The following is a 17,458-nucleotide window of genomic DNA, read 5'->3' as shown; positions in this document are numbered from 1 at the left end:
GCATAGTTAAGTCATGCAGAAAGGTAATTATGATATGCAGTTGAATTTTAAGATTCCAGGGTTTTTATGGAGAATTTTAAAACTTACAGTAATAAAACAATTCAAATTACAAATTTTATCACCTTGTCTATATAAAGTCTATAGACATATTTGCATCCCCAAATGAAGGATCAGGGATGAAGAAACAAGTTTAAACAGGAGCTTATGAGCCGCCAAAGGCGGCAAAATCCAAATTCATTAGTGATTAGTTTCCATATATAAGGAAAGTAAAATCTCATTATAGTCGACGCCGTATACTAATATTATCCTTCTTGTGTAAAAGACTTATGGAACCAGTTACATTTTGTTCACCAAGATATATTAGTGTCAAAAGCAGCTCCAAGGAAAGTTTTGGATTCTGCTTCGCAGAAGTGTATTACAGCAGCTCAAAGAATATTTATGGCTAGGGATTGTCGTGAGTGGTTTCCTGCCTCCCCAGACTGACTCTTTAGTTAGTTATATGTACATGCATGTATACTTACTTTATGCTTTGTACTCCCTTGCCATGCCCACCCAGGTGTTTTTAACCAACCCTGTCTGGTGGTCGCATGTGACCGAGGATTCCTTAATGTTAATGTAAATGTTTGTGTCTCATTATAATAATGCTGGTTTTCTCCCATGCGCGACACCCGTAGCAATTGCTCCTGGTTTAAACTATCAGGGCGTGCACAGGGCCGCCCACAGGGGAGGGGGCAACTGGGTAATTGTGCCCCGAACCCCAGCCTGAAAGGGGCCCCAGGAGGGCCCATGAAGGACCCCTTGAATACCTGTTTAAAAGATGGAAATACTCTAATAGAGCAGTCAGATCTAGATACTCTAATAGAGCAATTACAGTATTCTTCAGGAGGAGCAGTGTAGCAAGCTTATAAATAAGGAGATATGGTTTGTGAGGGATAGCTATTATCATTGTCAACAGGTAATGACCTTTATTTTTGTCTTCAACTTACAGCTTGGGTGAAGTTGTGATTCAGAATGGAAACCTCCTTGCCCCTAGGCCCCACTTTAACTCTTTGGCCTGGGCCCCTTAATTTCTCTGGGCGGCCCTGGGGTGCACAATAGAAAAGAATAGCCTAACTTCCCCTGATTCATTCTATATTAGGTGACTTAGATTGGATACAAGAATTATTTTCTCCAACATTGAGTTGAAAGTTGTCATACATACATACATGAACTGAGGTGTTTAACTGGAAAATGTGCCACTAAATGCTTGAGGATTGCAAAACCATTGCTACATCACTTATCGACAGTGCACCTGATACTCCCAAGAAAAAATAGAACAATTATTTCAATCAAATTAATTATGTAAATGCTCTGACCTCAGTTGAAATCATGAGATGTGGCAACATTTAGTAGTAGTGCTTTCCATTTCTTGATTATTCTGGGTGGGTAGGAGGATTGGTGATAATGTTGTTTGGTTAGAGTGCGTTTGAAAGTATGAAGAAAATTGGAGTGCAATAAGGTTTTGTAGAGCAGGTATAGTCTAGTTTTCTTGTGTCTATAAATTAAAATATCTCCTCCAAGGTACATAGACCACTGATATTGAAAAGATTCAGAGGGCTGCCATAGATGTACACTAAATAACTGCATTAGATACAACAGTGCCATGACAATGCACCAGCATGCAATAGTGTAAAATGTTTAATACGTCCCACACGGTGCTGGCATATTGTATAAGGTGAGCTGGACTATAAAGGCCAATGGCGGATCCAGGATGGGGCATTTGGGACAAATGCCCCCCCCCCCCCTCGTGGTGGAGCCAGCCATACTTTTGATTTAAGATTTAAGATTAGGTACTGGGCAATCAGCTCAGCTGGTTTGCCTAGGGGGTGAAAACCCCAAATGGTACAATCAAATACATACAATTTGATTAAAATAGCTAGCTATTAAACTTTATGTCAGCCCAACATCAGTTTATAAACTCATGAAAATATGCATTTTAATAGCGTTTATTACAAATCCACTTGAAACCAAAGCGAACCGAAGTCAAAATAACTCTGAAATTGGCGCTCAGTACGCACCTTCGTGCGTACTAAGCGCCGCTAAAAATAATTATCGTGTTGCTGTTGTTCAAGACTTTAAACAGCTTTTAATTAAGACTTCACAACCACCTTAAAGATCAAAATGGAAAAAATCAACAGTGAGACACTACTAAGAGGTGATTATTTGCTGCTTCAAAAATGCAGCAACTAACAAGAGAATCTGGCTCTCCCCAACAATCTACAACTTAGCCTGTTTGTGCCCCTCCCCTTGCCAACTTCTGGATCCGCCCCTGAAGGCATTGTTATAAAAAGATTTCTCTTAATGAACCAGTAACAGTGTGCATGTATATTAATAGAGACACAGTCACTGACATGTATCAAGAGCACTAGAACTATCAGTCAAAATAACTTCTACAAAAATTATGCATGTATATGTACATAATGTAGTTACAGTATAAAGCCTTTTAATCTGCTGTTTGGATCATTCCTTTCATTTTCCTCCTCTTTTAGTTGCATATGTCACAATCATGATTAATGCCAATACTCCAAATGCCACCATTCCAACAAATGATAGAACCTGAATTATATACAATTGTGATTATGTTTTCACAATATACATTAATTTTTTACAGTGGTTCTCCTTATTGTGAATGAACATTATTGTGGGGGACACATTATAAATCTATGGCACAAGTAGGTGAAGTCCTGTATGAAAGAAGATTTAATGCATTTATTAAAATACTACGTATATGCAGCGCTTATTATTTTTATTGTCAATGAAGGTTCAATGCTTCACAATGGATTTATTATTTTATTAATAGATAACTTAACCAAAAGCTGTAATCCTTGCACTGCTGTAATGGGTCCTAGCATCCATGTCTGTTGTATTTATAAAGCCATAAGCAAATAAATGTCTATATGTACTCTATTTATAGCAACAGGCTGAGCATCTGACTGTATATCATCATGCACTATGAGTGAGTAGCTAGCATTACAGGCCAGGCATGTGCCATGATTCTAGGATGGATTCCACATCCAATATATGTGACTGAATTTGCGAAAAGGTACCTTTTTCACACATAAAAATTGACCCATTTTTTCAACTTTCAAACTTTGTAACTTTTGTATCATTGCAAGCATGTATCTGTGATTTTCCATGAGTATGCCTACATTATGTGGCTACATTTTGATACAAAAAGAAAGTCAATTAGTGCAAGGAGTCAGCAGTTATGACATTTTGTTTGCTGGTATGTCAAATGTGTGAAAAAGGTACCTTTTCGCAAATCTGGTCACATATATAACTTACTGCAGCAGCTATTTCAGAGTCTCTAAGCTTTTTTACATCATTGCAAAAATCTTCTGTTTGTGAATTAATTCCATTTATTTCACAAAACTGTTCAATATTATCATAATTCTCAGCATTGGCACTAGCAAACTTAGCATTAGCTGCTCCTCCAGCAAGCAGGGACACTGCTAAAAGACTACTAATCACTGCATCCTATGGATGAAATTAAATTATACAATGTCCTGACACTCTATGCATGTCAATTCTACACTTACCACTATTCCAAAAACAGTGATGTTTTCATCACTAATAACACCCAATAACCGGAGAATTTTTATAATTGACTCAGCAATTAAACCTACTCCAGCTGCAAAAATAAGCCAGGCAGCACCAGATCTGTATAAGCCAATGTCTTCATATTCATCAGTGACATCCTCAATACTAAGAATGGCTGATAATGCAATTGCTGCAGAAGCCACTATACCCATACATAGCACCTACAGATACAATCAGACATCTTGTGTTACAGTACAGTATAATATACATGTGCAAAATTATTTAAAGGTAACCTATTATAATAGTACAGTCAGTGCCAACATTTCAGTGGATGATGTTATTTGACATGATTCATTGTCATCCTGCCATGTGATGACTGAAGCAAATAATACTGCCTGCTGGCTTTCCTACCAATATTTAAGCAAAATATCAGCTACTAGAATACCTGACTCTATAGGTACAAATAAGCAACAAACATGCTCAGATAAATTTCTGATGTATCAGTAGATCCTATATATACAAATGTTTTGACATTTCCTGAATATTTGCTAATGCACGTACTATTGCTGCTACTATACATGTATGTCTAGATTGTTTCATTTTAATGTGAAAAATATACATACAAACCAGCTAGAGCAAAGATTAAAATGTTCTGCAATATTTAGCATTCTGTGCTCAAATACCACACTTGCCTATCATTGTGAAGACTTAATTATACACAGACAATGCATTCTAGAAGGCATATATATATATATATAGGAGTAAGGTAAGCAAATGTACTATAGATTATATCTACATCATAGAGGAATCAAACTCACTATGCTTATTATCCGAAGAGTGATTTCCACCTTTCCAAGGGAAGTTGAACATACAGCAGCTGCAGCACTCATCCTCTATATTCCTTGTTTAAATCTATATCTCATATCATTGCACTACTACTGTATTTATAGCTATACTAAAACATAATAATTAAACACGTCATCACACAGGGAAATACCACAAGTTTGCATCATCAGCAAGGGAGGGGGCTGTGTGGGGGTATTTAAGTTTTAATGCAGAAACTTATTCGTGGTTTCATAATTATTTGTGACTGAATTTGACAAAACAAAGCTTCCACACACACACACACACACTTTTATGACTTTGAAGTACCATAATTACATGTAGGAGTATGCCATTAGTTTCAAATTTTGACCTGGTATTGTACTATGCTCTGGAAGAACTTTTAGGCCAAAAGCACGCTGAGTAGTCAAGTTACAGTTGGTTAAAGTCAGATAATTGGATGTGTGTGGAAGCCTTGTTTTGTCAAATTCGGTCACATTTTATTTGAATGATACTATTGAATATTTAACTGTTGTATTATACAATTGCTTCACATTAATTTTGTCAAAAGTCATTTCTGCTTTACCAGCTTGTACAGTCTGGCTATTGCACTTTTAATTCTTTTAAACTGAGCTCTGTTTAAATGCAGGCATCATTGGCATGTAGTATACAGTGAGACTTGTGTTTAACTTACCTGTTTATAAGGCCACCACTTTATAATGGCCAACATAGAATTTATTTTCATAATAAAGGTAAGGTGAATACAAGGCCTATAGGGCTGTGGCACCACCTACATCTCAACTTCATCTCATTTCATCAACGCTTCCTCAACTATTAAAGATGTACACTAGTTCACCTGTCTAAAGTAGCCACCTACCTATTTAGTACAGGTATATACATACTCCATTGTGATATCATGTATAATCCTAGGGGTGAGCTGTAGGCTGGATTTGGTGATACCTATACCAAAACAACCAAACTGTGAGAAAGGTTATGGCCTTCATGAAAGCCAGGGTTAAAAAGCATGAAAACATACAAACATTGCAACTACAGTAATAGAAATGGTTGCAATGATGTTAGCACCAATGCAATCATCACATTTTAATATATGTCAATATGTGACCGGATTTGTGAAAAGGGGTCTTCCACGCACATCCAATTCCATAAACTTAGGAAACCATAACTTAGTATTCAAGTAACATATTTACCTGAAATTTACACCATCTATTTAGCCATGTTGGTGTTCACTTCTGACCAAATTTCACATCAATAGCTCTTTCCAATCTGGAGTTATGAATTGCCAAAGTTGGCAAATTGGGTGTGTGTGGAAGACCCCTTTTTGCAAATCCGGTCACATATATCAACGTTAAACATTGATATCATTGCATATTTATTTTTATTTATTAAGGCTTTACAACACAAGTGCTGAAGGTCTGTAGGACAAACATGTTATTACATCTTAATTGGAATACCATGTAAACACACTTCAAACATCTAAGACTTCAAATGTTGCACAAAATTATTCATAGCAGCATGGATGTCTCACTACCTAGCTACGTATATAACATATAGAACAAGGCATACCAGGGGCAGTAACCTTAAATTTATACAGCCAGACACAGCCATTGACACATACAAGTATACAGCTTCTTTCCTACTTCAATTGGAACAATCTGCCTAGGGATACTAATACTTCAAAGGAACATTTAAATAACACTGCATTGTAACTTAGCCTTAATTATTACACCTATCATAGACGGATCTAGGAGACATTGTCAGGGGGGCAAAGGGGGGCAAAAAGTTTTAGTACACAACAGTGTTTATTCCACTCAGAGGATACGAATGGAATTCTAGTACACAAGTCATATTCATTTGCATAACTTTATTCAACATATAGCTGGATGAATGATGGACATACAGTTGTTAAGACTGTACACAGCAAAACTCACTAAACAATACTGACCGATACTAACTCTGTATTTATTGAATTTTACTCAGTATCACTCTGTCTTGGAACAATTTTTTTCAAGTAAAGCTTAGCCAGAGGCAAAACTAGATTACTAGTCACAGTAGTAGACTATTAGTGTGCAAATTTTGACAGAATTTGAATGTTGGTCCCAAGATGGTCCCAAGACGGAGCAATACTGAATAAAATACGGAGTTAGTATCAGTCAGTATTATTTAGTATCCATACATGAGTTTTGCTGTGGTAGTTGAAGAAAATTTTTAAAAATTTGACCTCCTAGCTAGGTTTGAATTTGAAAACATTTTTGATAGCACTTAGCAAACAAAGTGTATGCTTTGCAAGATTGGTTAGCCTATCTGTTTGATAGTAAAGTGTATACTAAATAAACATAAGGAGTAGTTAGTTTTGTTATGATTTGTAAAAATTGTAAATTGATGACATAAGAATGGTGACTGTTCTATTAGAGTAGTGACTGCTCTATTAGAGTATCTCGATCTTTGCACAAAAATTCAAATTTATTTGCCTCACTTTCTTTACAGTGTACAGTTTAGCTATAACTGTAAAGTACATTTATATCTGTTGTCTTCTATTTTCCCATTGGCTTTCTATATTTCTGAGTACAGTGTTAATGCATGATTCTAATTTCTGGTATCAATATATTACTGTAGGTCCAAGGGGGGAAAGAGAAGTGCCAGAGGGGGCACAGCACCCCTTGGCCCTCCTCAGATCCGCCTATGACACCTATTGTAACATACTCACTCATGTGAGTTCTACAATTATTACCTATAATAATAAAACACCTGGTCCTACAGCCTGTTTGAAGTTGTTACATAAAGTGTGTTTGAAAAGGTGGAGAAAGGAGAAAAAATCCATGACTGGACCTGGGCAGCCTAGAATCTGCAGCCATTTTCTTGACTGTTTCCCTTAATTTCATATGTAACTCAAAGGTTGCACTCTTCAGCTTTATCATAGCTTGATTGGTTTTTTGGTACAGAACTTTTAAGCACAAGTTCCTGCAATGTTTATTCTAGGGCAGACAGCCTGAAAGTGGCCCCTTGAATACCTGTTTAAAAGATTGATATACTCTAATAAGCAGTCAGATCTAGATACTTAATAGAGCAGTCACCGTATTTTTCAGAGGAACAGTGTAGCAAGCTTATAAATAAGGAGATATGGTTGGTGAGGGTAGCTATTGTCATTGTAAGCATGTAATAACCTTTATTTTGGTCTTTGACTTACAGCTTGGGTTAAGTTGTGATTCAGAGTGGAAACCTCCTAGCCCCTAGGACCCCACTTTAACTCTTTGCCCTGGGCCCCTTAATTTCTCTGGATAGCCCTGTTCTAGGGCTGGGGGAGATGAAGTCCCCAAACTCTCAAACTCCCCCTAAATTGTGATTGACAACTACACTGTATGCTTAGATTAATTAAAATGGAACACAAAACTATCAAAAACACAAGTTCAAGTTTAATAAGTAGGTTAACCTTGCTTTAAATTTACAACACAACTAAATGCTCTCAAATTTGGTCTAATGTTTAAAATTTCCTAGGATAGAATATATCACCAACAAAATTTCTTTGGGAATCATACATTCATTTGAAGACATTGAAGATCTAAGAAATAGCCATAGGGCCACTACACTGTTAAAAAAAGTTGTTTGTAAAACACCTTTTGGGGTGCTATAGCTGCCATTTACACCAGACTGCTCTGAGGGTGTTCTGTTACACCCATAGGGTACTTCATTACATCCATGGGGTGTAGAAGATATTTTAAAAGAAAATGGAAACAGACTGCTTTTTTTTGTTATAACCAATCATATTTTCACAAACAATTTCAAACATCATCATATCATTGACACAAAGAGCATGCAAGAAACAGGGATATAATTATGATAGTAATACATACATTCAGTATCATCAACTCTTCCTACCTCTTATGGTTTTCAGTTTGTATGTATAACATAACCAAAAAGCATCACTTTCGATTGTGGGTTTCATTTTAAAAGACTCTGAAATGAATTAATGCATGGTTGTCACAAGAAATAATACAGTGTACAGGTACATGATAATGCCTTCACACTGTCATCTCACTGTAATTAACACCTACACAAATCTATTGCATGTACATCTTATGCATGTACATGAGATACATCAGTGATAGAGTCACATTCTGTATGTCTTCCATTGTTTTGCTTTCTTCATTGTATATAATTTAACGTATGTGCAAATGCTGGAAGATATTTTTGTTTGTAAAACAATGCTAGCCTGTATGTTCTTATTGACTTACAAACTTAATGTGTAACCAACTTGTGTTAATTTTGTTAACTAAACCAGGTGTGCATAAACACCAAAGGGTGTTGACAAACACCAAGAAGTATTCAAAATTGAATTAGTGCAGAGCAAACGTCCAAGAGTGTTCCTACTACACCATAACAGGTGTGGGGTGTTTAGGTAACATAGCAACATGGATGTTTGAGAACACCAACGTTTACAGTGTACATATAATCTAATCATGTAGCTATAAACAATATGGCTTTTGGCATGTCTAGCAATTCAGGATTCTGTTTTGGTGCACTTTATGAAATTACTTTATCTGCATGCTTACAAATGTATGGATGCCTGCCCTGTGAATCTGTTTACTTATACATACATTTTGTAGGCCAGGAGGGGAATTATTTGTGGATATAGTTTTAGCCTGCTACTTATCATGTTCAAACAAGACTCAGTATGGAACTATTATACATGTACAAGTGCATATATATAAGACTATATAGTAATTTATTGTCCTAAATGCTAGCTAAAGTTACAGTGCATGATTACTTCAAATGATACATATGTATGAATGTAACTCATGGTTTCTACTATTATACTTAGAAAATAATCAGTAAGCACTGAGAATGCTTCTGTATAAATGTTTATTTGAGTCCAAATAGAGATCTCTGTGAGTTCAACATGCTGGCTTGTTTGACCCTTGTATCTTTACTTTTTTCAGCAATCTCTATTCCCATGTTTTAATTTTTGAAACTTATTTTTACACGAGTTTGTTTACTTTTTATAAATCCATTTATGGATAGCTAACACGATAATAAGAGGTGCTGGTGGTGCTTGACATTACACAGTACTAAACATGTATATCAAGGTAGTCATCATAAACAGTAGCTATTAAGTAGTCAGCTAATATTATCAGAGTTAGAAACATGTTTCCATACTGTTGAATGTACTTTGTAGTATACAGCTTTGACATATCTAACTATAGGCAGTGTATAGCATGCTATGCGCAGTAATAGTATGGCTTCTGATTTGTGCAGCTATGTGATCACGTATTCAGTGGTACATAACAACATTGTTGCTCTGGTAGGAACTTAATATGCTGTGGTTAAATACAGGTAATAATATAAGGTTTCCAAATGAACTTGTTAACATGAATAGATCGGATACTTATTAACACGTTGGTTACCCTTGCAGAAACTAAGTCAGAAGATCAAGGCAAAGTGAACCTACAAGAAGCAAAATTGCTTGAGAATGGGTGTTATCATTAAGCATTTTAAAATAGGTCATGGACATGAACATAGACATAAGAAGGAAAGTTATGTAGTTTTTATCCCCAAAAAGTACTCACATTTTGCTCTAGCCCTGTGAGAACAAAATAATAAGAAAAAGAAGAAAAACAAAATGGCTTAAAATGGCAAATTTCAGTCCTTTAAAAAGTATTTTTATCAAGTCCTTTTGACTTCATCTTTGCTAGTGGAACTAAAGTTCTTCCAAATCAACTTCTAAGGCTTTTTTTGAGGTTGGAAAAGGTTTATAAGGTGGTATTTAGTTGAGTGTTCTATTAGGATTTTGGAAAAATAGGCAATCTCTATTATGAACCACTACCGTGGTTCATGATACACACTCAACTTATTTCCAATTATATATAGCTAGTTACATAGAAAAATGTAGTCAGTAATAACTAATTCCCAAAACATAGAATGTATCATACACCCATACACATGATGTAAAGCAACATTATACCCAAAACTAGACCAGATGTATTATATTCCCCTAGCTATATTCCCAAAAAAGAATCACATATACCTGACTCATTAGCATCCTTAGAAAGTGTACACAGAAACTACGATTCAGTAATCAACAACATTCCAAGGTTATTCTAAGATCACCTATACTAGTTAACTTGAAGTAGCTAGTTGCCACATCTCTCTAATGGTCCAAGTGCCTGAAGACATGTATATTAAAACTTATAAACTTGAACATCTGCAACAAATATTTGCCAATAGAAATATTGATTCACTAGACAATAATATAGTTTGTAAACTTATACCAATTATAATGTGTACTAAGTATATAATATTAGGAAATATCATGAAACATCATCAAACTGGTGAGCTATAGGCTCTACACAACCCTAGCTGGCTTTCTCCAAAATCATTCCACTTTATAGCCATGTACCTATACTTTTCACAAATGAATTCTTTACTACCATCACCACTCAGATTGACACCATCTACTTTGATATCCACAAAGCTGTTGATTCTACACCTTATAATCAACTTCTCACTAAATTATGGTCATGTGGCACCACTGGAAAACTGGTTCAAATCCTATTTGTTTGGTATAGCCATTAACAATAGATTTCTCCTGTAACATATTAGAATATACGCATGCGCATATGTAACACGTGACACAATTGTTGTATTCGAAGTATTTCGTGTAGCGTCTATCACATGGTGTCAGAATGGACAAGCTAACGCTACCAGATCCGCTAGACTTGGATGGCAGTAACGTTTCTGATGCTTGGAGGAAGTGGAAACAACGTTTCGAACTCTTCTCACTTGCCAGTGGCCTCAGCTCGAAAGACGAAGGAATCCAAGCTGCGACTCTACTACACGTGGTCGGACCCGATGCTCTAGAAGTCTACAATACGTTCTCGTGGGAAGATGGAAGTGACAAAAATAAAGCAGCAAAAATACTGGAGAAATTCGAAGCATATTGTGTGCCGCGGAGAAACATCACGTGGGAAAGACATATGTTCAATACGCGCGACCAACATGACGGAGAAACAATCGACCAGTATGTCACAGACCTCAAGACCAAAGCCCAAACATGCGAGTTTAAAGATCTTAAGGACAGCTTAATAAGAAACAGAATAGTGTGTGGCATACACTGTGACAAAACACGCAGCAGACTCCTCAGAGAACCTGATTTAACTTTGCAGAAGGCAGTTGACATATGTAAGGCAAATGAAACGACATCATCCCAAATGAAGCTGTTCACCGGTGACCAAACTAATGGTCTACCTGCCATTCATGGAATACGGTCTCAGAGCAAACAAGTTCAAAAGGTATCTTGTGACCGATGTGGAGGTTGGCACACCAAGCAACAAATCTGTCCTGCATTTGGAGCAGAATGTCGAAAATGTGGCCGAAGAAACCATTTTGCCAAAGTATGCCGCACAAGGGTAACTCAACCACTACACAACTACAGTATCCAAAGAGAGACACCTGACAGTGATGATCTGTTTATCGGCACACTCGGACAGGCTCACGGAGTAAAGGACTGGTCGGTTACTATCTTAATGATCCAACAGAAAACCACTTTCAAGATTGACACTGGCGCCCAATGCAATGTGATACCTCAGTGGCTATATTACCAAGTGTGCAAGGACCCACTCAAACCATCCTCGGCTAGCCTAGTAGCATTTGGTGGCCATAAGTTACACACTTGTGGCAAGGCTAAAATACCATGCCAATACAAAGACCTGAATTACCTTGTCGAATTTGAAGTCATGGACCACAACGTTCCAAACATTCTAGGACTCATTACATGCATTGAAATGAACCTTGTACAACGCATAGACACTGTTGGTAACAGTCGTGCTAATTTGTTTGAACAGTACTATGATGTGTTTGAGGGACTGGGGTGTGTCACAGATGTGCGTTACCACATAAGGATTGACCCAATAAAAACACCAGTAATCCATCCACCACGCCGTGTGCCCATTACACTCCGTCCAAAGATCCAAGAAGAGCTTGCACGTATGGAAAGCTTTGACGTAATAGAGAAGGTCACTGAACCTACAAGCTGGGTGAACAGCATGGTGACAATAATCAAACCTAATGGCTCTTTACGTATCTGCATTGACCCTCGTAATCTTAATGAAGCCATTCAGCGGGAGCACTACCCCATGCAAACTATAGAAGAAGTAACTACGCGGATGCCAAATGCCACCTACTTCTCAGTTCTGGATGCCAGTTCAGGCTATTGGCAAATCAGCCTTGACCAAGAAAGTGCCAAGCTCTGCACATTCAACAGCCCATTTGGTCGCTACATGTTCAAACGCCTTCCATTTGGCTTATCATCTGCACAAGATGTATTCCAAAAAGTGATGACAGAAATGTTTGAAGACATTGATGGCGTGGAGGTTGTGGTTGATGACATTCTTGTATGGGGAGCAACTGAGGCTGAGCATGATGCTGGGCTGATTAAAGTCCTCGACAGAGCTCGCCTACGAAACCTGAAATTGAACAAAGCTAAGTGCCAATTCAAGAAACAAGAAATCACTTACCTGGGACATGTCCTGACTAAAGATGGATTGAAGCCAGACCCCAAGAAAACACAGGCGATTAATGATATGACACCTCCAACAAGCAAAGAGGCCCTACAACGTTTCCTTGGCATGATCACATACTTATCCAAATTCATTCCTAACCTCTCACAAACTGCAGCACCTCTTAGAGCACTGCTAGAAAAGGATGCAAAATGGCAGTGGCATCCGGAACACCTACAAAGCTTTTCGACATTAAAACGCCTAGCCAGCAGTGCTCCTGTTCTTGCATACTTCAATCCCAGGCAACCAGTCAAACTCTCAGTTGATGCCAGCTCCAAGGGTCTAGGTGCTGTCCTTCTCCAAAATGACCACCCTATAGCGTATGCTTCAAGAGCCCTTACAGACACTCAACAACGGTATGCTCAGATTGAGAAAGAGATGCTCGCTATAGTATTTGGCTGCACAAAATTCCATGACTACATCTATGGCATGCCTGATGTTGAGGTAGAAAGCGACCACAAACCACTTGAAGCAATCCTAAGAAAACCTCTCCACCAAGCCCCATTAAGGCTACAGAAGATGATAATGACTACACAAAAGTATTCACTCAACGTTACTTACCGACCAGGCAAGCAACTTGTATTAGCTGACACACTATCACGAGCTTTCCTACCAGAATGTGGAGAATCAATAGAAGAGAAATTTGACATCAACATTTTACAAACTTTGCCTATCTCCGAAACAAAGCTAGACCAACTAAGAGAGGAAACCAAAAAGGACCCACACTTGCAACAACTAGCATCAGTGATTGCCACAGGTTGGCCAGAGACAAAGCAAGAAGTGCCAGCAAACTGTTTACCCTACTGGAACTACCGTGATGAACTATCAATTTGCAATGACATCATATTCAAAGGTGAGAAAGTCATAATTCCCAATAATTTGAGGCATGAGATGCTGCACAATATTCACAGTTCACATCTAGGGATGGAGAAATGCAAAAGAAGAGCAAGGGATGTTATGTTCTGGCCTGGGATGGCCGCCCAGATTCAAGACATTGTTGCAAACTGCCATATCTGTAGTACGCACCAGCGAAACAATATGAAGGAACCAATGATATCGCATGAGATTCCAACCAGGCCATGGTCTCAGGTTGGTGCCGACCTGTTTGAAATCAACAACCAAAAGTATCTAGTTATGGTTGATTATTACTCGGGTTTCATTGAAGTGAATTTGCTCCAAAATGGAACCACCAGTAAGCACATTGTTACACATTGTAAATCACAGTTCTCCAGGCATGGAATCCCAGACAAATTGATAACAGACAACGGTCCACAATTTTCTAGTGCCGTTTTCAAGCAGTTCGCACAAGATTATGGATTCCAGCACCTAACATCAAGTCCACACTACCCACAGTCTAATGGCATGGCAGAGAAAGCTGTCCAAACAACTAAGAACCTTATTAAGAAAGCCATTCTAAGCAAAAGAGATCCATACTTAGCTCTACTTGAATATCGAAATACACCTATCTCCGATACATTAGGATCACCAGCACAGAGGCTCATGGGCCGAAGGACAAAGACTCTACTTCCAACCACTGCCAAACTCCTGCAACCTAAACTCATCAACCCACAGACTGTTCGTAAGGAACTCAGACAAAGGAAAACACGACAAAAAATTTACTATGACCGCCACACAGCCACTCTCAAACCATTAACAGTAGGAGACACAGTCATGATGAGAGCAAAAGGGAAATGGGAACCAGCAACAGTTATTGCCATTAGTGCAGATGGACCTCGCTCCTACATAGTCAATACTCCAAGTGGACAAAAGTACCGTCGGAACAGACGCCATCTAAAACCAGCACCTCGCAGTCTGGATGCATCTCACCACTACACAGCTAATCAGAGCTATGATAACTGGCTGGATGAGGACAGTATTGCTGATTACAATGACACTGCTGAGATGGAAATACCAGCAGAACAAGACAGTAACCCATCACCCCATTTACAACTTCGCAGATCACAGAGAACAATTCGGAAGCCATCAAGATACACCGACACAGATTATTGAACTCTAATATGCAAACACCATAATGCACAATTTGTTGTAACCGTATGAGTGCACACTCAAACAACAAGGGAGATGTAACATATTAGAATATACGCATGCGCATATGTAACACGTGACACAATTGTTGTATTCGAAGTATTTCGTGTAGCGTCTATCACATCTCCCAGCAATATCTGGTGTTCCGTTCCCCAGGGCAACATTCTTGGCCCTCCTTTATTTCTTACAAATTAATGACATTTTCCACCTAAATATTCATAAATTATTTACATTCACCAACAGCACTAAATACTATAGGAAGTATTAAATCAGTTTCCCAGTTGGACCAACTAGCTTTACAAAATGACCTGTCCAAATTTGGCATGAATCTGTATTGTACCATCAAAAGGGGGAGTATTGGTATATGGTAGCTGGTACTTAAAAAAATATTATAACACAGCTTAGTAGCTCAATTCACTATTGTATAACTAGCTGTGATTATCACTGACTAGCTGTAGGGCTCCAGTATCAATTAAGCCAAAGTAATAAGAAGACAGTTTATTCAAAGTTAGACACATCAAACATAAAAGAGTGTGGTGAAACTAATGGGCTACCACTAAACTGAGATTCTGTAATAGACCAGCACATATAGTAAAACAAATTTGTTCAATGCAAATATCTAATTGCCCCCTTCCACTTTTCTGGCAATTCTTTTATTTTACACCTGTAATGTCCCATATTTTGTTCAAGAATTACCTATTTTGTTCAACTGTAATCTGTCAGTGATAAGTACAACTAACTTCATAGCTACATTACTACCTTGTAGTTATTTATTTAATGAATTTAATACAGGCAAAGGTCTGTATTAAAAGTCTGTAGGTAATAATATTATATATATGTGCCCACAGCCAGACACACATACATATGTACATACATCTACAATACTTAGTGTGTTGTGTGGCCAAGAAAGCCGGCAAACCACAACGTGTGTATGTATACAGGAAGAAACAAAACGTTATTTTCATGCAAACATAGCTCCATGCTCCCTTCTAGAATTGGAATCATTTTTATACTGTAAATGCCCTCTACCTTTAGCACCTCACATATCAAATTTGAGCAAAATTTAATTATCAAATTATGGTGAAAAAGTCATCCTGTAGAGAGATCAGCTAGAAGAAGTCACATTGTAGAGAGTTCAGCTACAAAGAAACCACCATGTAAGAGAGTTCAGCTGTAAACAAATCACCTGTAGAGAGTTCAGCTAGAAACAAGTCACCCTGTAGAGAATTCAGCTAGAAGAAGTTACATTGCAGAGAGTTCAGCTACAAAGAAACTACCATGTAGAGAGTTCAGCTGCAAACAAATTGCCCTGTAGAGAATTCAGCTACAAACAAATCACCCTGTAGAAAGATCAGCTAGAAGAAGTTACCTTGTAGAGAGTTCAGCTACAAATAAATCACCCTGTAGAGAGTTCAGCTACAAACAAGTCATCCGGTAGAGAGATCAGCTAGAAGGATCACCTTGTAGACAGTTCAGCTACAAAGAAATCACCCTGCTTCATCTTTTCTTCTTCCTGTGGTAAAGAAAAAAATGATAGGTTAAAAAGCCCTAAAGCGGCCATAGGCCGGTTTGGGGTATACAAATACAAAAAGAAGTGAAATCTAATCCAAAACAGCCAAGCTGTAAAAAAGAGTGTGGCCCTCAGATAGGCTATGGTGAAAAAAGATGTGAAATCCAAGGTGGCGGCCAAGAAATGGCTGTAATGGTAGGTTAATGGTAAAAATTTTAATAACGACAATTCAGGTGAATTTTGTGCCAAGACTAAGCGGCACCAAATTCATCTGAATTGTTGTTATTAAAATTTTTACCATTAACCTACCATCACAGCCATTTCTTGGCTGCCACCTTGGATTTCACATCTTTGTTCACCATAGCCTTTCTAAGGGCCGCACTCTTTTTTACAGCTTTGGCTGTTTTGGATTAGATAATACCAAATGTATATAGACTACAATAATGTACCAAAAGAGTACCTACACTCCTGTTCTCTAGTGTGCAATATCAATTTTTCATCATTGTTCTTAAAAGCCACAGTAAAGTACTATTACAAATTGCAAGTATGAATTAACAGAGAAAATGGTAGATAGGTAGTATTTTGAAAAAGGTACATAGGTACTCAGTGAGAGAATAAAGGTACACAGAATGACAAGTTACACATGTAGTAAGAGAAAAATGTAGCATTTCAAGTTACACTGTAGGGTTTGATTATGCTTAACAAATGCTACCAGCATGCTGTGACAGTATTGTGAGGCTGGTTTCTGTTTGACATATAATAGTACGTATATATTCATATTCTTGCATATTCTTATAATTCTTCTTAATTTTATAATACATTTCCGCATTAATTGTATACCTTTTTACAAGCTAAGTGATGAATTTATGTGACAGAGTACATCTGAGTGTTCTATTAGAACTGTTACAACTACTTGTGACCAATTGTTACA

General features: G+C 37.6%; 1 protein-coding gene across 1 annotated transcript; it reads right to left on the bottom strand.

Annotated features, from left to right (window-relative positions):
* Positions 1–2,317: 2,317 nt before the first annotated feature.
* Positions 2,318–4,553, bottom strand: LOC136263520 (uncharacterized). The gene is made up of 4 exons (XM_066058121.1): positions 4,398–4,553; positions 3,579–3,800; positions 3,325–3,516; positions 2,318–2,595 (listed from the first exon to the last, which is right to left on the bottom strand). Exons 1-4 carry the CDS (start codon positions 4,467–4,469, stop codon positions 2,509–2,511), a joined length of 573 nt encoding a protein of 190 aa, XP_065914193.1. The 5' UTR covers positions 4,470–4,553; the 3' UTR covers positions 2,318–2,508.
* Positions 4,554–17,458: the final 12,905 nt, after the last annotated feature.

This window comes from Dysidea avara, chromosome 8 (assembly GCF_963678975.1).
Source record: "Dysidea avara chromosome 8, odDysAvar1.4, whole genome shotgun sequence".
Taxonomy (NCBI): domain Eukaryota; kingdom Metazoa; phylum Porifera; class Demospongiae; order Dictyoceratida; family Dysideidae; genus Dysidea; species Dysidea avara.
This window is presented reverse-complemented; position numbering and strand designations above follow the sequence as displayed.

Bases quoted from the DNA above. Each gene is read 5' to 3' on its own strand.
- LOC136263520 (XM_066058121.1), bottom strand. From the start codon at position 4,469: ATGAGTGCTGCAGCTGCTGTATGTTCAACTTCCCTTGGAAAGGTGGAA. The intron at 3,801-4,397 runs GTGAGTTTGATT...TTGTATCTGTAG, and splicing joins CTCTTCGGATAATAAGCATA to GTGCTATGTATGGGTATAGT. The intron at 2,596-3,324 runs GTAAGTTATATA...TATATAATTCAG, and splicing joins ACTCTGAAATAGCTGCTGCA to GTTCTATCATTTGTTGGAAT.